The following is a 21,458-nucleotide window of genomic DNA, read 5'->3' on the forward strand; positions in this document are numbered from 1 at the left end:
ATTTTTGTTATGAGATTGCCAAATTTGGCAGACTACTGGCAACAGCACACGGTGCTTCTCAACACAGCTTTCTAGGCACCGGCAGCAGCGCTGGGACCCAGTGATCTCATGGTTTTGGCAAGATGCAACACCCAAGCAAGGGGTAAAATTTGGGACTCGTCCCCCCTCCCTGTCAGAAAGACAGACCCAGCTCCTTACCTGCGGCAGGTAGGAAACTTGCACCTTTACACCAGGGAGCCCAGGCAGTGAACCCTCCCTGAGGGCGGGGGAAAGACACAGGGTCTGTCCCACCAAAGTCACCGCTACTGCCAAGTGTTTTCACTTTTTCAGCACCTGCCTCCAGTTACAAGAACCAGACCACACAATGAAGTCTCAACTCCCTGTAAAATGCACAAAATCATGTCAGGGCAGGTGTGTTCTGTGATTCCTGACAGGACAGGGCAGTGCCGGAGATGAGGCTGGTCCAGCAATGCAGGAGGAAACAAAAAATAAAAGTAGAAAAAAAAAAAAAAGGAAAAAGAAATAAAAAAGACAAGTTTGGAATTCAAGTGTCCACTTTAATTTAAGTGCAAGGAGGAAGCAGGGATTATTTGTTACAAGGAACAGCTCTGTGATTCCAAGCTACATGTAAAACCATGGCTGACTTCTTACCAAACACCCAGGTTTTGCAGAGGGACCAAAAAATATGTTAAGGTCTCTGCAGAACAAAGCACCATCCAAAACACCATTGTTATCCAAAATTACAGAACACTGTTGCATAACTTGTGTTTAAAACAGTAGTAAGGCTCTAAAGCAGCCTGGCCTGTGACCCAGCTCAGGAAAGGAAAGCAACACCCATACTGATGGAAGGGTAAGGAAGGGAAGGTGGGGAGGATGAGGGAAGAGAGAATGTGGGTGACCCAATGTAAATGCACTACCATTCATAAACCAGGGGATTAACGACTGGCTTCTACCAAGTGACCACTATTTGCTCTTTACAGCTTAAAGTCCATAGCAGCCAGCCATGCTCCCAGAGCCGTCCACATCCCCACTGAGCGAGGTCCAAGTGGCAGATGAAGAATCCCCGAAATACCCTTTCCCATACTGGTTCTGGCCTCAACAGAAGCACAGAGGCCCTGTCAAGCCCTTTGGGCAGCATGACAAAGAATCAGCAAGATAAAAGCTGTGAAGAAGCAGCAGCAGGCTGCTCCCACCATAGAGCCTGAGTCCCCTGGAAGCATCGCACCCTGCAGAGCCTGTGCCGGTACTTGATGATTTGCCTCCTTGCAACCACTGCCCCCTGAAGCCCACATCCTGCTCTGAAAACCTCCCTGCAGCACCACTGGCGGGGCTCCGAGCTGTCCCCTGCTCCCAGCATCGCAGGAGGATACAGGCAACTCAGCCCAGCAGCTCTACCTGGAGACAGCAGGTATCACAGGCAAACCAGAAAAGCAAGGGGGAGCTTTGCAGCTACGGGACAGCAAGTCCAGTCCCTCCAGCGCTGGCTGCTGGGACAGAGCGCACGGAGCTACTCTGTGCACAGGCACGTGGCATGGGGAGGGCAACTGCCCACAGAGCTCAGCGTTTATTACAGACACGACAACAGGCATGACCTGGACCATGATTTCAAGAGAGTAGATTACACGTTTAAAATCTTAAAAAGCTGCAGCCCTCTCTGACGCTCTTTCTGGCCCACCTCAAGGAGCGGAGCAAGCAGGCACAGGTTTGTGCCTTTATTGCACAAGCGGGGTAACTGTCACACAGGGCTGGGGCCCTTCACTGGGGTAAAACATGCCCTTCATCTGTCCAGCTGCACACCCCAACACGGCTGGTACAGCAAACCGGCTGTACGAATTCACGTTTTGTCCTTACAGCAGCCACTTCATGGCACCAGTGTGAAGGACTGCTCCAGCCCTCAGAGCACAGCAACTGAAACACAGACAAACATGCACAGAGCACAGTGTTGATGGGCTGTTTGGACAGACATTAAAACCTATTACACACTAGAGACTGGGACAAGGAACTTCACAAAGGAGTACAGACAATCATTTCCTAACTGGGCTCTCATGCACCCATGGAAACGCATAGACAGCATGTGCCCCGAAGCAAAGATTCATCCTCTTCTCTCCAACAGCAACTGAGGCCTGAATTTTAACTCAAGATTTAGCAGTCTTAGCTTGGAAAGGCCTTTCCCCTGCAGCCCCCATATAATTTGAGGCTGTGAATGCTGCACGCTTACAGGGTGTGTGACTCCATGGTGCTGTGACTGCTTCCAGGGTGCAACACTCCTGCATCCCAGGACGTCCTCACTGTAACATGCTGGGAAGCTCAGCTAAGAGGTGCACAAGCACTACAGGGTCTGCTGGACAGATTCCTATCGTCTCCAGCGCAGCAGAGACGTCTCTGTTTCCTAGAAGCCTGTCTACACCACTGCTCCCTGCGTGCTCTTGAGGTCACGCTGGTTGAGGAACCAAGGGACCTTCTGTTTGGCAGCGGCATGGATACTGCCTGGGGTTGGGGAGGAATAAGACGGAGCAGGTGAAGGAAAGAAGGGACAGATGGATCTTCCCACTCTCCCTCTTGCCTGGAGGTTTAACAGGGGAAAAGAAACCAAAACAAAAGCGACGCTTGAGTGCTATTCTTTGCGCTTTAAAAGAGTATTTTCTTAAAATAGAAAAACCATCTTCCCCCTGGAAACCATTAGAATGTAAACAAAAAAAAAGGGATTTGGGGAGGAGAAGGGAGAGGAGGTTTGAATGTGCTTCCAGGCAGCAGCCCTTGCTAAGAGCAACGGGTGCCTCCAAGGCCCTGTGCTCACCATCAGCCCTGTTCCTATGGCTCTCTTGTTCATTTAGAGTTCCCCAGTGGGTCCAGACTTAGGATTTGGCGACTAGTGGCTCGCAGCAAATCCCAGCTGGTAGCTTAATCCTCTTCATCCTCACTGATGTCGTATGTGACTGCAGACTCGTTCCTGGAGCGGTTGGCTGGCGAAGAAGGAGGAGTCTTGGTGGAAAATGGCCAGCGGAAGGAGGGAGATGGTGAGCGGTCGTGAGTGGGGCTACTGCTGGGGCTCTGCTTCGGGCTGATGGCCTGCAGCATCCGGCCCTTGCCCTCCTTCAGCATGTGTTTCTAGTGATGGAAGCAGGAAAACAGTTAGCATGGCTCAAACAGCAATGGAAACAGACACTCCTTACAGCTTGTGCAGCACTTGATGTGTCCCTTCAAAGCTTCATGCAATGTAAGAGCAGAAAAAACCCAAGCATCACTGTAGCCTTTGGGAACTGTGTACAGTGGAATCATCACTCATTTTCAGGCACCTCTAATGTGAAGTGCCTGTGATATTTTCTCAGCAGCACAGGAGAGCCTGGCAAAACCAAGGAGCTTCAGACTCATCCCAGTCTGGTGACACAGCGACTGTCAATCTCCTGGCTGCTTGGTGGCCTGCAGGACACAAGCTGGAGTTTACAGGCCAGCTTGTGGGACATGGGGACTTGTCACGCTACAGCTGTAACTGGCTTCATCCAGCCGGCAAGGCTGAGGGCTCCCTGTAAACAGGCTGCCCAAGCCTGGGACAGCTCATCTAGAGATTGGCAGCACATTGAGCACTGCAACAAACCATAAACCTTTGCTCTGCAGAGCATGGGCTCCAAAAGCCCTACAAGTGCCGAGCTCTCCAAAGCCCCCTTTCCCCAGAGCAGCTCCTTACCAACGCGCCTTCCGGGCCAAACATCTCCAGGAAATTGCCGATGAACTCCCGCGACTTCTCTTCCCACTTCTGAATGAGATCAATACTCTTCTCTTCCACTTTTTGGACAAATTCCTTTGACTTCTCCTCTACATCCTTCACCCTCTTTTTCACCTTATCCACACGTTCCTGGAGGTGATATTTCTTCTCCTGCACAGAAAGTGGTGGGTCAGAATACAGCTCACCAGATCTGAGTGACGACCACCTCTGCTCTGTGTCACTGCACTGAACTGCTGCTTAAGCCCCAGCATCTCCATTAATTTGGTGACACCTCTCCTTTACTTCAGTGACACTTCTTCTCTAGACTAAACGGCAGACACCCAGTGGGGCTGCGAGATGTTTTGTGGCAGGCACAAGCACAGCACATGAAGCGAGACTAAACCCAGAGATAAGCACTATCTCACAGCAGTGTATGGAAGAGGGAAATATTTATACAGTATAAAGATTAGATTTGAGTGACCTGCTGTAGGTCTCTTTGCATATCACAAAAGCACAAGTCTTTTTGCTGGGTGTTTTTAAACAGAGTTGAATGCCAAAGAGAGGCCAAGCAGACATTATCTCTCCTGTTTTGTTTTTGTATTTAATTGTATTTTAAAAAACAGGCATAGTATCTGAGTGATAAAAAAAAAAGTTTACTACTTTTACTACTTTACTTCCAACATGAAAAATGCCTTGTGCCATGTATTCTGCTTGTGGGTTAGAGCTGTTCAGCACAGGATCAGCGCACACCCTTCTCTCCTACTCAAGCACTGCCGCTCCTGCAGCTCCAGGAAGGGAACAGTGCAGCAAGAACAGGATCAGATTTTATCCTAACAAATAACTCTACCTTAGGAAGGTGGCTGACGGAAGAGGAAAGAGATGAGACACAGCAGCTGCTGCCAAGAACAACCCACACTTCATTCAATTCAAGAAAACAAACATTTCGCCATCATCTCCAGTTCTGTCAACAGGTAAAATGTCACCAAGACATTTGTGACAATGGAGCAGTATTAGCAAAATCCAAGTTCCTCTGGGTGGGTCCCAGGGATAGAACCAGTGTAATATCTGCTCCAAGGACACTGTTTGGTGCAACTGCAGACTGGCCTTTTACTGGCACATGGCAGGCCTGTGCTACCACTAGACAAGACTCTACAGCTCTACACTCTTTAAGATTCTGCTTCATGCAGCTCGTGATGAAACACACTTCAACTCACGTTTATGAAGCTGACGTTGAGCTCTTTAGCTGTGTAGCCCCGCTGCAGGTTCCGTCTGGCATAAACATCATAGTCCCGCACGATCCGGGTGATGATATCTGACGTTGAGATGCCCTCAGTCCTCTGAGTTGGTGCAAACATGCCTACAGTTGGGGAAGAGCACCCAGGACAGCTGTAGCAAGACACGTGGCAAAAAGCTGCTGCCACCTCTATTAGAAAACAACCTTTCCTGCCAAGAGCTCATTTTCTAACTGTCCTCACACCACCACATCTTTGTCCTTGAATGTAAAAGTATCATGGTCCTCCTTTCTGGGACTATGAGGAAGGCTTAAGTAAAACCAAACCACGTCAAAATACTGTGTTTTCTAATGAAAAGCTCTTCCCTATAGCTGGTTTAAAGACTATTGACTATATCCCACTGCACATATTATTGTGTGGTGACAAGGACAGGACAAGGGGTTTTACAGTTTAGTGGCTGGAAATATAACAAACTCTGACGGCTGGGTTTGGATAGATTTAAGTAAACTGCATCTTCATTGAGTTTTACAGCAAACAGCTAAAGGAGCCACTCTGCTGAATTCACAAGATTTTCAATCTGTGAGCCAAACCGCCGTATTTTTTCAAAAGGTGGCTGTTAATTCAATCACAATAACTAGACTGGAAGCAGGAATTTATGCTGGGCAACGCCTTGCCTGGGACATGGAACAGTCCCAGTCTTATGAAGTAGGGTCCAAAGCTGAGCTTCTCCCCGCCCTCAGAGCCTCCTGGGCTTGCTCCCAAGAGGGCAACTGCCACTTCCCCAGACATAATCCTGCCATACAGGAGAAACTACAGCAGAGCTTTGACAAGAAGCCCTGGAGAACGTGACCCAGACCCACCTGCTTCTTTTATATGCTTATAAACATCATCGCTGCCAGCCGAAGAATAAGGGATGTCGTCGTGTGCAACAAAGTCAATCTGAAAATTAAGAATGCAGCGTGAGTCAACATTTTATCTTGAACATGCAGGTCTCCTGCTTTGTCAAAGGATGTAACTTCTTGCTCAACACCTCCACACAGGGGAATGATAGAGAACAGCAAGACACACTTTGTTGAAAAGCAACACAGAGCAGCCCCAAGTTCTCACTGGCAATTGCATTTCAATGTTGTAAGCACATGTCAGAGAGGAAAGGCTGGGACTAAGGACACAGCTGTTTAAAGTTTTTCACAGAGAAATGGCTTGTTAATGGCAGCAAGGGGAAACTAAGCAAACTCCCCAGAGACTCCTTCACTTCCCAAAGCAGTTCAACAGGTGTCAGAGACTCCTTTCACTTTACCTTACCAGACGATGAAAGACTCTCAAGACAGCTTGCCTGGTCTCCTGCTCCAGGGAAGCTGATGTATTAATAGATCTAAAGCTGCTCCCGCTGTGAGCAGGGAGTTGAACCAGATGCCCTCCAGAAATCCCCTCCTCCAGCCCACGTTAACTTCTCCCTGTTGCGTGTTTCACACCAATCTGTAGCCGGCATTAACTTCCCAGGGAGCAGTGAGAACCCTCTTGGGTTTTTTCACCATGTCACAATCTCTACCTTACTTTAACAGTACCTGCCAGCTCAGCAAATGCTTCTGGTTTCCCAAGAAACCCACTCGATTCCCATAACCCAGGTCATTCTATATTTAAGGAGTTTCAACAGAAAAGGGTTGCTTAGACAGAGGTCACCCCCATGGATGAATTCTTGCTGTAAATAGCAAGCACAGGCAGAAGCTAATCAAAATTCAGAAGGGATCAGGTGTCACAAATTACCCTGTGCTCTGCCAGGAACTCGGGGGTGAGCGTCCACGGCGCATTTCTCACCACTTCATCCACATAGCGACAGTGCTGCACAGCGTCATACCGCTCGTTTTCATTCATTACTGTGAAGCCCTTGAAGTTATGGGTTAGCTCATCACTGCAGACTGAAGAAAGAGGCACAGAGAAGAGTGAGCATGAGGTTCTTACCCCAAGGCTTTATAGCAAAAGGGCTTGAACACTCCCCTGCTAAGCCAGGCGGCTTCAGCTGCTGTCGGAGGCCGGTGCCGGCACTTTCAAACCCAGCTCTTCCAGCCACAAAGCACCAGAGTGTGGTGCATGACAATAACCTCCTGAACAATTCTAGACAGGCTGTTTGGGGGATTTCTGCCCAAGCTGGGGACCTACACTCCAAGCTCTCAAAGTCTCTAGAGCCTGCAATGCTTACCAAGAAAACAGAAGATAATTCTCCTGTACGAAATGGCACCTGGGGCTCTATTGGGCAGAAACATGCTTATTAACCTATGAATGTCTCAGGCTTGGAAACTGAAGCCCGTGAAAAAACAAAACAAAACAAACAACCCAACATTCCCTATGCTCCTTATTTCATAAACCGCCATACCACAGTCTAGTTCGTAGAAGGATGTATTAAAACAAGGGGTGAGTTCACAGCAAATCAAGTTAGCTTAATTTTGATGTTCTATGGGAAAGTAAATGAACAACTGTTCATAATCTGCAATGTAAGACATTGAGAAGGAAGGAGTTTTATCTGGTTATCAGACTCAAAAGTAAACAAGGCATTACCAGTCTCACTGGTATTGGACTTATTTACAAAACAGATGATAAAGAGCGGGTTAGATTGCTTCCAGCTTGGAGCTTATGTTCACTTGGGCTGTGGCCTCTTGTCTCATGTCCTGGTGCAAGGGGAGCAGTTCATCGCCCTCCACCTCCTCACCAGAGGCAGAGAGTGTGGTTACACACACTGCTACAATAACACATTAACGGTTTGACCTGAAGTTATTTTCCTGTTCAATGTACAACATTTCTGTACATGGGGATGTCTTTCTGCCTGCAAGACTTCTAAGCTCAGACCATTTTGTAGGTTGGAACAACTATTTCAGTTCTCTTCCCTCCCTTCCCGACACGCACGAAAAATGCAGAAGCACCACTACAAAAATCCCCTCGGCAGCGAGTGAAACTGTGATAAGGAAACAAACCCCACAAAGACGTTATATTCGCCCTGCTGCAGGATCAGTTTCATTTTGCTTCAAGAAGCTAATGGTAGCTGAGAAAACTAGTTAAAGGCATTCTCAGCTCCGATACTTTAACATCATTATGCAGCCCGACCAGAGGTCACCTCTGGACAGACAACATGCACAGCCTGACGTGTCTAAGGTGGGTGACGGTGCGGGCACAGGGGCACTGCCTGGCCAGAAAAAAACGGGTTTCTTTTTCCACTGTTATATTCTTGAAGGAGGCTTGGCTGAAGCCATAAATACAAAAACCCCTCTATGCCATCTGTATGCACAACCACGGACGGAGGTGAACTGTACTCCTACGACAGCCAAAGTCAACAGGGTCATTTCTTACCTCCGACAATGAGGTATGTGTTTGGGAAGAGGTTCTTTGCTTGCATCAAGGCCCGGGCATGTCCAGAGTGAAACAAGTCAAATATTCCATCAGCATAAACTCTGACAGGGCGATCCGCTGTGCCAAAGAGACAGAGAGACATTTGTGAAGATGCCTTCCTGGAGAAACAGCTGCTGCTCATGCCCGCATTTGGAGACCTTCTGAAATTCATGAGGGCGTTGCAGAAAACTGGCAGAATGCAGATCTGCAGCCAGGAAAGATTTGTGAAGAGCAGCAGCCGGCTCTCTGCCTTCCCACATGGAAACAAATGCTGCTGAGCACAGAAATTAAATATAACCATGTACAAAGACAGGCTTGAAACCTACCACACATCCATCGAAACGAGGTGAAGGGAGACCAAGTGGAAAGCAAACCCTGAACATCTCCTTTCTATGGAAATCCAAATGCAGCATTAACTTTTTGCACAGCAGTGAGCTACCAGAGAGGAACTGGCCAAAATGTTTCATAAGTGCCAAATTTCCCTGTCAGCCAGGATGGCATCTCAAGACCTTTTCAGCATCCTGCTCTGCAGCCCGCTGCCACAGCCACCCGTCTGGCTGAGGGACCAGACCGTCCTGATTTCCCACCAGCATCATTGGCTCCCCCAGGCCCATAAAGTGTGTGAGTGTATCCACAACCCCAGCTGGACTATTGAAAGAAATTCTGCTCAACTGCTGGCACTATCAGCTAAATCCAGAGATAAATAAAGAGCAACAAAGTTTTGCTTGGGCCACTTATGTCAGGAGAAAATGAAGTTCTTCTCATTGAGGTCAGCACAGAGGTGAAGTGACATAGTCTAACACTGTCACATAATAGCTTGAGGCTCCTTGACTCCTGGGATCACAGAGGACTCCAGCTCTCTTGCTGTTGGTAACAGAAAGCCACACATCCTCATTATCCAACAAGAGCCTGCTGCTCTCTGGCCCAGTTCAGGCAAAAGAGACACACCAGAGCTGCGGTGAGGAAGGAGCAGAGAAGACCAAACAGGAGAACTGAAACCCCACGGGTCTTGGGAGGGCCCTGAAGACACCTAGAGACCAGACCTTGGAGGCAGCAAGAGGAAGTGTTGATGCAAAGGTAGGGTTGTTAAATTCAAGCCAAGCAGAGAAGATGGTTTGAGGACAGCCTCTTATAACCACTTTTCAGCAAATCCACCTCAATCTGAAGATGCCAGGAGGCTCTGGAGAGCCAAGGATCTGGACAGCTGAGATTGGAAAAGCTTTCTGTGTGCCAGAAGAGGGCTGGTCCTGGCAGGCCTTGTAGTAAAGAGCAATCACATTCCAGAAATTGGCTGGGACATCCTTCCCTTTTCCTCCACACCTGCAGCAGCTACAGTTCCTTAGCACAGGCATAAACAGCAACAAGGACACACACAGTGTATTTCAGTCTCAGCAGGCAGGAGAGCCAACGCTTCAAATCAGAGACCTTTGTGCAAGCTCTGGAGACTTTCGGCTGGGAAACTAAAGCAGACTGTAAAAAGCACTGATATCTAGAACATCCTGCGGGAAATCACAACCAGGTCTCAATCTGAGTTGGCTCATGTCTCAGCAGCAGGCAGGTAGGTAGAAGTGCAGCATTTTTATTGTCTTGGTTTCCACAACAGAGAGGCCAAGTACAACAGCACCATCTGCACACTCTGGCACAAGAGGGCAGCCATCCCTTCAGGAGTCAGTCCTGCCTCTGCCTCTCCTTTGGACTTGCAAACAGAACAGTGTTTCTCTCAGCCTGCTTTAGAGAATAAAAGGACATGTTCTTGTCATGAGGCTGGCCTACTGTGTTTAATGATACTGACTTTAATTCAAATCCAGGCTAGAATGGGACACTATGGACAAAGATGTATGTTGGTTTTACTCACTCTTTTGAAGTTTCAGAGGAGATTACTTTTAAAATGCTTAACTTTAAGCTGCCTCAGACAAAGTAGTACAGAAAAATGTTCAACTCTGATACTACTCTATAACGGTCAGTAGCACTGGAAGAGCCAAAACACAAATATCTATTTGCTTCAAATAGTCTTACTGGTGAAGATACAGATCCTTACACACATAGGCTCCGATTTCAGTTGTACTGGCAGGCCTAACTTCACATGGGAACAGTTATCTAATCATCAAAGCATTAACTAAGTCATTGGTTGCAAACCTGGTCTGACACACAAGGGTGGTTTGGTCTCAGAGATATAAAAATCATACCCGTCCCTTCCCAACCCAACATTTATACAACGTTTCCAGTCTGGTTTTTACTTACAAGGGGTCCCTCTCATCGCTTCTTCATATGTTACTCTGACGTACGGCTTGCTGTAATCGATTTCCACTTCATCTGAAAATGGAGCTGGTTCCCTCAGTCCCTAAACAGACGGAGAATTTTGGATGTGAGAAGGCAAAGGTGAGGGCACTACGTAGGGGCAGCACAGTGACCGCAGCATCCTAGTCACTGCATGACTCACTGTGTCTGTGCACGATTCAAACACATGTACTGAAAGACTAATTAGTGTCAAACCTCAAAAAAGCCCTGCAGGGTGACGAGCCTGAGTTTAGAGAGGGAGAGAAAGAGAAGTCAGGTTAAGGAGGTGGTAGTCATACTAGACCCAAGAAAAACTGGAGGCTCAGCTCTGGTAAAACCAGGCTTCTGATAAACACCATTTCACAGCAGCACAAGCCAAGGTTCATCAAACGTCACTGTCACGACTCCAGCTATGTTCACCTGGACAAGACCATCACTTTGCTGTGATGTGCAAATTGTAACAGCTCCTCAATTTGCATATATGAACCAGCAGAAGAGTGACACCACCAACAGCACAAATTTCCAGAGAATGTGTGTATCATCACACGTTTCTGAGTCATATGTAGTGAGAAACCGACCTTGATTTGTGGCAGAATATTTCTAACTGCTACAGAAAATGCCCTCTAATCTGCTAGCTTAACCACAGCAGAATGTTTAACCAGCAGCTGAAATCCAGGTATTGTTTCTGGTCTCATCTGAATGGAAGCAAAACATCTCGCGTTCCCATAACAGAACAAACAGCTCAATCAGACCGTCTTTAAGGTCCCTTTCAACACAAACCATTCTATGATTCTATGGATTTCCTTTTAGCTAGAAAGCATGGAGAAGCAATGGATGTCTCTTTTCTGAGCCAGAACACTAGGAAACAAGCTTGCGATAAAACCTTTAAGCTGCAAAAAGCTACTCAGCAGTTTCCTCTCTGGCTTCATGGCCCATTGCAGCATCCTGCCATGGTGCCCAGCACCACTGCGACCAGATACACCACAGCTATTAGTGCTAATATCATTTCTTACTAGAGTGCTCAGAGTGAAGTGCACGGGAAAGCAACTACTGGCCAATACATTCAAGCAGACTGATACTGCTGAAAATCCTCCTTAACTGACTGAGGCTGTAGTCCCCACGATTCACACAGCACCTCCTTTACCACGATCCCTACTGATAGGCAGGGCCAGCAGGTCTCTCATTTCATCACTGCCATTCTATCTGTGGCTTGCGAAGAAAATCAGACTCCTTGTGCTCTGGTTGGCACATACCTGATAGGAAGATAGGAATAAAAGCAAAAAAATGACCAGAGGATTGCAGAAAAATGTCCCCGAAAGCTCCTGCCAGAATTCTGCCCTCCCTCTGCAGCACCTGTGAGGGTCAGGACTCAACCTGATGTGCACAATACAACAGGTTTATGTGTCAGCAGGTTTGTTACCACCATCTGCTGCTGAGCCCCACCACTTTAGGGGAACGCTGCTGGCCAGCCGGTTAGTTGGGAGTGCTAAAGGCTTCCAGGGAATGTCACAGGCAACACTATTACTCGTGCTATAATAAACAAATCTTTCACAAAAGGAAGAAAAAGGAAATTTTTCATCAAGAGGTCTGCATTAGCCCTGTGGCTAAAAAACAGCCAGGAAGTTTAGAAAAAGTCTAGATATTACTTATCTTGTGCTGTTCATAAATAGATGCTTTATTTCTAACACAGGACAGATGCCAATTTGAAGAGCAAGTGATTCTCTCTCCTTAGTGAAACGTGTGGGGTCTCTAAGAGTGACAGGGTGGGACAGTGAAAGATATTCAGCCTCTCTGGGATAAGTCACACAACAGCTCAGTCTTCCATCCCCAGTGCCTGCCTCCCCAATTCTCACTGCTGGTGCTGCCCCCTGTCAAATGCTCTGGGACAGGACTCATGTTCTTCTGAAGAGCAAAACGTCGTTATCAAAGAGGAAAGCTGTAGCGTGCCACTGTATTTTGCCAAGGACTATGACCCCAGTACAACGTGGCAGGGATGGTAGCTGGCTTCTGACAGAGATAAGGGAAAAGCAACTAAAGCACACGATATGTGGGACAGCTCCAGGAAGAGGGTAGAGAAGAGCTGCAAAAAGCCCATCGTTGCAACTGTGGTAAGCAATACTTAAAGTCAGCCCTTTACACCAGCGCTGTCACTAAGTCCCTTTGAAGAGACTGCACAAGTCAAAGCCATCCCAAGGTTGATCTAGAAGGAGAAATCCTTTGGTCCTTTTGTTTATTTATTTGAACGCTCCCAAAGTACCAGCAGCATAAACGCAGTCTCCTGCCATATCAAGAGAATCAAACAGTCATCTTCCCAGCGTTTCAGAGCATGGATTCAATAGACTGAACTCTGTTCTATGGGTGCTTATAGACTTCAGACCCTCCAGCAGCTCCCCTGACTTGCACAGAACTGCTTTCCACAAGGTGCACGAGTTGTTACACACTTGTCTGGTTATTTCCCACTCCTGTTGGAAACCCACCTGTGCAAAATGAATGCTTATTTCTCAATGGATATCTACACTCATGCCTGTTTGGGTTCAGCTTAAGTTACTACAAACAAGTCGGACACTCCACAAAAGCAGCTTAGCGATGCTTGCCTCAGACCTAATTTAAGCGCACGTTGTAAGTATGTTATTAGTATGAACAAAGGAAGATTTTAAACTGGCTTTGCAAGAACAGCTGCTGTCACTTGGTTATCCCCGCCCCCTTGTTTTCTGTGTCCACAGAAAAAACATCACATTTATCTTTCTGCTGTTACGGCTCAAAGTCCTAATCTCACAGGCACCTAAAGCTCCTATCTCTGCTTACTTACAAATGAGCGTCGGGACATTTTTGGAGGGATTCCATCCAGCTCTGCCGCCCCATTGGGGCCAGATCCATCTTTTCTTCTCTTTCGGGAATTCAGCCTGGACGAGGTCGGTGGCTCCATCTTGCCAAGCACGTCCACTAAGAACTGGAACAAAATGAAGGAGGCGGGGTGGGGAAAAAAAAAAGGAGATATTTCTCAGCTCTTGCAAAGCAGAATCAGCCAACAGCAGTCACAGCATACAGAAGGTCAGCGCAAAGACACAGCCACCTAACAAGGGGCTTAGCCAGTTGTATTTGGCATCAGCTGCCAAGGCTTGACAAACAGTGCCTGGTGGGAATACTGAATCATTTAATGCGACTCGAAGCTGTTCTGCAGAGAGAAGCGTGCAGCAGTCAGCTGGCTGGAGAGATACTCAAACGAGAGTTGCGATGCAAGTTATAGATAGTTACTAAAAGGCTAATTATGCTATTTTAGTACCTGAAAAGCAACCTAAGGATTAAGGCATGCCCAGTTTGCATTCAGTCCTCCCCCAGCTCTCATTTTGATGAATGCAAACACTCTTCTACCCTTCTGTGCCCACCCCCACCACAAGAGAACTGGTGGGTGTGCAGCATCCCTGTACAATCCTGAGTGAGGAAGGAGCAGGTTTAAGCAGAAGGATAAGGGTGAGGGAAGGGATGCAACCCATGGCTATAACTTAAATACCCAGCAGCGGTTTGCTTTGCTGTTTGTGTAAGACCAAGCTGCAGCTCCCTGGTGGGGAGAGCTCACCTTGGGATAGTGGCCACCACGCTCCCCTTCTGTCCCCTGTCCCCGCTGCAGTGGTGACTCAGCCGATGGAGAAGCAGCTGCTGACACCACATTCGGGCACACTTAGTTCTGGCACTTTACCTACCAGGCTGTAAATAGTGGTGCTTCAGCTGAACTGCTGCTGTGATGAATAGATAAGATGACCCGTTTGGGACAGAAATCGTGACAGCTATCTGGAAATAAGTGATCTGCGCTTTTTGAGGTGGAGTCATTGTATCTCTCCACAAGAGCCCTGGAGGACCAGGAGGCCCAGCACTTCACACAGCTGAAGCAAATCCAGGGGTTCATAGAAAGGTGTGGCAGCAAACATTCCCTTCTCAGCTGCTGCAGGAGTTAGAAACGGGTGCTAGAGTTGCAAAGTTTATAACTAAAGAGCAGCATTATCTCTCGCTCACTTGAAGGGTGCAGCTCTCCAGTGCAGCAAATGGCACTCCTGACCTGCTGCATGGAGAGCGGCATGACCCCTCTGCCCAGAACGGTGCTTACATGCCTGCCTCAACACCCTAATCAGAAAAACGGTGTGGAATTTAAAACTTCTCCCCACCCATATACAGTGGGTGCGCTGGAACGTGTTAGGTGGGGCATGAGGTAGAGAAAGGGCAGATGTCCCTCTGAACACCATCCCTTCCTCGGCAGGGAGTCCTGCCAAGAGTTCCGACTCAGGAACTCCCCAGAAAAGGCTGCTGGGTGAAGCTCTGCTGTTGGGCAACCAAGAAGCGTGGGCTTTGTGAAAGAGAGCTATTAAGAAGCACATTTAGTGATTGGACTCACTGAAGCCAAAATGACTCGAAGTTGAGGAATGTTCCGAAGTAAGGAGTCAAACACAGTTTAATGACACACGAATGTACCACTCTCCCCACCTTGTATCAACAAGATGATCCCTTATGAACAGCATCAGGGCTAAACAAAGCTGAACTGGTTTTGGGCTACACGCATATGGGTACCCCAAACTGCTCTGCTAGACCTATAACAACGCACAAAGAACAAGAAAAAAGAAGCTTAGGTGAGTGGGTAGCCAAAAAAATATTGGGGGGGAAGACAAAAGTGACAGTGAAAAGCAGCCACAAGGACATTTCAGAACCACATGAGTCATCCAGCACTCACTCCATAATGCCTGCGAGTCAAGTTTGCTGAGTTTTCCCCCCTCCAGTAATTAATTTACTATTTCCTAACGAGAGACAAACATATGGGAAAAGGGCAAAAGCAATCTCAGGCAAAAAGAGTTTGCAGCCCTGAGCTTCTAGTATTCAAAGAGCTAAACATGCATTTAACTTTCAGGCAAGATCTGTGCTGTAAGTGCAGCAGCTTCCAGAGTGCGCCTGGGAAAACACATGGTATGACAAGGAATTATCAGGTTTTGCAAGGTGCCATCTCATAAGCACTCTGTGTTGGCTATTTACTTCACCACCATGGCCCTAGCAGAAACCATTCAGTTCATAAAAAGCAGCAGACCTCTGATCACATAACCCCAGTTTTCACGGAAACAGTGGGGGAAACAGCAGCAGATTTTCTTGTTATTTGGTCACAATAATTTCACTGTGCTTCAAGTTACCTGTTGGTCTCTGACCACTTGCTTGCCTTCACTTCGGAGAGAATTAAAAGTTCTGTTAACATGCTGAACGCAGTTATTTTGACCCAGTGCCCAGCAGAACATTAAAACCCACTGGCAGAGACGCTGGTGCTGAAGCACAGACGCAGCCCCCTCCACACACAAACTGGGGAAGCTCTTGCCATGTTAGCTTGGCCCATCGGAGCAACCAGACTGCTCCGCACACGAGTACGCTCTCTGCGGAGTTATCGGCAGCGTCTTGCTGCTGGGTGCAGAGCTCGGGGCAGCCAAAAAACTGCAGGTTACAGCACTGTGCTTTATGCTGATGTACAGCAGCACTGTCCGAGCCCCAGAGAAATCTTCAACAGCTTCTTCCAACCCCACCATCTGCCTTTCTCCACCCTAACTCACTTTTACACTTCTCAGGGTATACATAGTCAAATGATGGCAAACAACAGCTTAAGCAAATAGATTTGCTCTGTATTAGATAAGCGGCAGCAGCTCCACCTGATGTACCAAGGGAGAAACCTGCTTTGAGGATGGTGTAAATACGCTCTACCTGCTCTGACCTTACAGGATAGGTATTGCTGGAGGAACCTCCGCAGTGTCTGGTGAGCTGGACACCTCATGAGTGATGCAGCTCTGCTAATTACTCAAATTAATGCAGAAATTAAACAATCATTTTACCACTCTTCAGAGCTTTAAAACCTCTATCCTACAGCTAGCGTGTTTCTGGGGAGCCCTCCCAGCATCAAACTTGCCTTCATCAAAAACTGGGAAGGTTTTTAAAAACAAACCACACCTTATTGTGACAAAGCTACTAATCTTAGAATGTTTCATTTTGACCCAAATGACTAAAATAGCATCCCAAACAACTACTGACAATGGGATCCAGCATCTGTATCTGAGCGTAACACATGAGCACACAGCTTTGCTTCCCCACATGCATAAAACACTAACTCTTCCAAAATTAATTACATTTGCAGCAGATGGGGAAGGGGAAAGAGAAGATACCTCTCAATGTTCATTCTGAAAAACTCCAAGATAACAACCAGGCATAACCAGAAGAGTAAGCCCTACTGTAAAATACTAACATCATTCTGTTTTGTCTAAGGCCATTACTGAGTCTGTGCTGATTATGAGAAACCACTCACAAGAAGCAAAGTTAGAAGAGACCCATTTGGCAAAGCCACGGGCAAATCAGAGTTCCTGCGCCACTTGACGAAACACTAGGGGGTTTTGCTTCTGAAACGTCTTTCTTTAGTGCACATCCTGCATCAAAGAAGCGCTGTGCATCATCTGCCAGCGAGCTCACCTCGAGAGAGAGTGTTGAACGGGCTCTGCGAGGAGCAGCTGACTGCCAGACAATCAGGGAATCACTCTTCAGTCCCCAAATGCAGATACTGAATGAAGGAGGGGAAGCAGTTGAACAGGAGTTTTCTTTAAACTGTTGCAACAACAGCCTTCAGAAATCATCCAGCACTTTGCTGAGAGTAATACTTGCAAAGCTCAAGTCATTTCCCACCAAAACACAGCCACTTCTGGAAGGGAAGAAGGACAAGCATTGATTACCACAAAGGAAAAAAACACATAGGCAGGGAAGGAATTTAAAACTTCTCCCTTATCGTGAGTGAACTACACCATCCTCTGAGCTGGATTTTAACCACAACACTGAAGTTAACACCTTTGCCAGAAGGAGAAGGTCAGAATAAGTGCAGCAAATCTTCTTGCTTCGCCAAAGCCTTATCTCACTGGATAGTACTGATTTTTTATTTATCCTTGAGGGTGCCAGAGAACTGACTGCCTCACACTACACTGGAGAACCAGATGAGATACTTCAGCACCATAGGCACACTGATGGTGTGAGGACCTGGCCCACCTGCATTCTTTGTGTTTTGATGTCCCGAGGAATTTCTTGAAGAATATTATCTGCAAATCTACATGCAGCTGTAGGATTTCTTCTGCCACTTCTCCTGCTTTTCACTTGCAGAGGCAAAATAAATCCTGCTACTTAAACTTGAAGCCTGTGCAAAACAAGAGCTTACTGCAACAACTCACTTAACGCTCCAGCCCAAAGCTGCTGCATTTCCCAGCAGGGCTCCGAGTCAGCACAGGATGGACCAGCGGGGTCCCTCGGACACCCACGGCTCCCAGGCTGCCCTGTCATCCCTCTGAACTTGGGAGGTGTTGGCACAGTCAGATGTGACTGTCATGTGCTGCTCTGACTACAAGATCAGTCCACTTTACGAGAGCAAGATATTTCTCTTCTGCTGACTCATCTGCAGGCAAATACTACTAAACTTTGCACTCTGCCAGCTGTCTGCAGAGAGGAAATGCCTTGACACATGGACTGCATGTAAACGAGAGCCTCAGGGAAAAGGAAGAAGCCCTGTCACTTCACAGAATCATAGAATTCTAAGGATTGGAAGGGACCTGGAAAGCTCATCCAGTCCAATCCCCCCACCAGAGCAGGAACACTTAGATGAGGTTACACAGGAAGGTGTCCAGGCGGCTTTGAATGTCTCCAGAGTAGGAGACTCCACAACCCACCTGGGCAGCCTGTTCCAGTGTTCTGATACCCTTCCTGAGAGGAAGTTTCTTCTCAAATTTAAGTGGAACCTCTTGTGTTCCAGTTTGAACCCATTACCCCTTGTTCAGATCATTCCCCTGCCAGGCTGTAAAGCACCCAAACCACCCTGCATTCCTCAGTCATGGCGAGAAGATCTTTTCCCCCTGTTCTCTCCCACCTCCAGCCCCCAGTTTATGATTGACCTTACTGGTGTGTATCCCTGTAGATATCTGTTGTAGACACAGAGACTTAGAAAAGGTTAATGACAGAAGACTCATCACAGACTCCTTGAGAAACTGATGAAAGCCTGTTTACAAGATCAGGATTAACCTGCACATAATAACTGGGAGAGATCAGGATCTCTCTTCAATCCAGGCTTAAGAATCTTGCCCAATCTCCAAGGCAACTTCATTCCCAGCCCAGGCTTGTGATGCCCAGATTTGCCCCAATCTCCAGACTGAAAGCATCTGCTTAAAAGCTGAGTGCTAATGGCTTCGACCCAGCCTGTGACTCTCCCCAGCATGGCTGCTCTCGTAGTCAGCAGATGCTCTATCTAGATGGTCTAAGCCCTCAAGCCCCTTATAAAGGTTCCTGGAGGAGCTGGCAGGCAGAATCCTGTCTATACTTAACACGCAGGCTGCTTCAGCTCCTCTGGTTGAGCAAAAGGAGTCATCCTGCAGCATATTAATAGCCACATGGACCTATAAAAAGAGAATCCAGTTCAGTCAGTGCTACAACCTGGTCCAACAGCATCCAGATCTTTGCTATACTGGCTAAAAAAAAAAACCCAAGCCTTGCATCCCCTAACATTTGCTCAAGCAGAGCCCAAGCATGCAGAAGATCTGGTACCCACATCCTGCAATTGATGAAAAGACGCTGCTTTTCACCAACAAAGTCCCAAATGGCTCAAGATAATTTGCCCTAACACCACCACAACTGAAAACAGCGCAGCGTGATCACCTGAGCAGCGCTGCTATGAAATCCACACACACAAAAAAGAGAAGCTGCTGGCAAGACCTTCTCCATGAATTCAGGGCCCTTCTGTGTGCACCACAACCCTGAGGCACCAAGTGCCCTGGCATGCAACAAAGTCTCTGCTGCTGCGGTTAGTGAAGCTGCACGAGAAGGGTTTATGCAGGACATCAAGGCTGATTAGGAGCCTGCCCATGGACAATAAAGTACAAGGATGGGTGGTCATTCCGTCCTGACTTTTGTGTTCAGTTGTGTCTTCGTTTCTAGGGCTTAACAACAGAGCCTTTTGAGACTTCAGAAGGCAACCTCCTTTAGTAAGTTTACACATCAATGCCAAATCCTTGCTCCAACATCTATTGTTTGTGGCTCATTCTACATTAATTTCAAGAGAATTACAATCCAGATCTTGGACCAAGAAACTTCCAAGTCATGAGTTTTAATAATTCTGTATATACTGCAAATTCCTTCATGAAATAAAGCACTGGCATTTGTTATTTGATTTTCAAAAGCTAATACCATGGCTGTCCTCAGACCCAGGAGACCTACAGATGGAAACCCACCAGAACCTGCTTCTGACCATGCCAGACCTGTCCCCGCAGGCTGGGAGACTTGGTGCTGCAATGGCACAGGGTGGGGACAGAGGAGGGAAGGCCACCTGCAGTGTCCTGCACCTCCCTCCATAGCGAGCGAGGGCTACCAAGGAGCATCACAACTCTTGGAATTCCTGCAGACTCTAATTACAAAACGGTTAATCAGTGTGGCCAGTACTTTGGTGGACACAAAAAGCAGGTTAGAGAGAGTGTGCCTGCGCAGCAGCTGGGTCACACCTTCCTTCTCTGCAGTCAGGGCCACTTCGTTGTTCTGCTCCTCTCTGCCCAGGCCTTGGCTGCATCCCCTTGGTCAGGGATGCTCCCAAAGCCCCCATGCTCTAAGCCTTGGGGGTGTCCTCCATAAGTTTCCCAAACCATCTGCTGCATCTCCTCTCAGCCTGCTCCCACCACAGCCAGTCCTGCTACCCCTCAGCACCGTGCCTGAGCCACAGCCTGTCCCCAAGCCCCTGCCACGGAGAAGCAGCTTACCACACCCCTCCCCAGCAGACACTGCCCCCTTCCCAAAGCCAAGCGCCCCATGTCCCCAGCAGCCAGCACCTCCCCAAGCTCCCCTGTGCCGTGGCCACCCCGCTGTGACAGCAGCCCTGGGGAGGGACCCTCGACTGCCCCCGGGGCAGGTTGCCTCATGTGCCTCCAACCAAGCCCCCACACCTGCCTCCGGGCACCCCTCTGTGCCTGCACCCCAGGGACAGCCCCCACACTTGTAAGGCACGTTTAACAAACAAATGACATTTTTACAAAACTGGGGACCCGGTGCCTGACCCCAGCGTGGGGGGGAAAAGACTGAGAGACATCAGACTATGAATCCTTAATGTAAAACAAACTCTCTTTGAGCTAATCCTGGAATACATACTGATATTTGTATTTTAAAAGTCCATCCAGGGGGAAGATTGGCCAAGGAGCCAGGAATCCGTATTTTAAATACACTGATAAGGGGAAGAGGGTTGTTAGAATTAGATGAATGAGACGGGTAAACCGAGGTAGGGTCGGTTAGTCTGTAAACCCTGAAGTACCAACCAGTAGGGAACAGGGGAGGGAATTTGCAGCCGGGATTTGGGGGGGATATAAGCAGGGGCTTTTTGCCCTATTCCGTGTGCCTACCCTCAGGTAGAACACCCGGTCTTGCAAAGTCTTTCATAAAATAAGCTTTGCTGAGAGATCCCGCCTGGGCCTATTCTATTGGCAAGGTAATCGTTTCCTACAGCAGTGTCAGCCCCCACAGCCACCCCAGGACCCGCCACAGACCCCAACGGCCCCCCCGCTTCCCCCCTACCAGCGCCGCCAGCCGCTCGCACCTCCGCTGCCGCCGGAGCCGCTCCCGGCGCCGGCCCCGCCCCGGTCTCGCCAACGCCAACGGGGCGGCGGGCGGAGCCGCTGCGTGTCGGGCCGGGGCGGCAGGAAGGGACCGGCCGCGCCCCGGGAAACCGCGCCCGGAACCTTCGTTCCGGCTCGCACCGGGTCCCGCCCTCCCTGGGGCCGGTCTCCTGGGGTCGATAGTGCCCCGGGGCTCCGCGCCTGGCCCGGGGCCCAGCAGCGGTTTGCTGCTGCGGC

The 21,458-nt window shown here is 48.3% G+C and overlaps 1 protein-coding gene across 5 annotated transcripts; it reads right to left on the bottom strand.

The window, feature by feature from the left end:
* Positions 1–536: 536 nt before the first annotated feature.
* PCYT1A (phosphate cytidylyltransferase 1A, choline) lies at positions 537–21,346 on the bottom strand. 5 transcript variants are annotated; one of them, XM_065073550.1, is made up of 10 exons: positions 21,203–21,313; positions 17,071–17,296; positions 13,400–13,540; positions 10,555–10,654; positions 8,275–8,391; positions 6,700–6,851; positions 5,796–5,874; positions 4,918–5,060; positions 3,686–3,874; positions 537–3,108 (listed from the first exon to the last, which is right to left on the bottom strand). In XM_065073550.1, the coding sequence occupies exons 3-10, from the start codon at positions 13,514–13,516 to the stop codon at positions 2,902–2,904; spliced, it is 1,104 nt and encodes a 367-aa protein (XP_064929622.1). In that variant the 5' UTR covers positions 13,517–13,540; positions 17,071–17,296; positions 21,203–21,313; the 3' UTR covers positions 537–2,901. The 5 variants fall into 5 exon arrangements, with proteins under 5 accessions (XP_064929622.1, XP_064929623.1, XP_064929620.1 ...); XM_065073551.1 differs by having other exon boundaries at positions 21,181–21,222; XM_065073548.1 differs by lacking the exon at positions 17,071–17,296 and having other exon boundaries at positions 21,203–21,346.
* Between the last annotated feature and the right edge of the window lie 112 nt (positions 21,347–21,458).

This window comes from Columba livia, chromosome 9 (genome assembly GCF_036013475.1).
Source record: "Columba livia isolate bColLiv1 breed racing homer chromosome 9, bColLiv1.pat.W.v2, whole genome shotgun sequence".
Lineage (NCBI taxonomy): Eukaryota > Metazoa > Chordata > Aves > Columbiformes > Columbidae > Columba > Columba livia.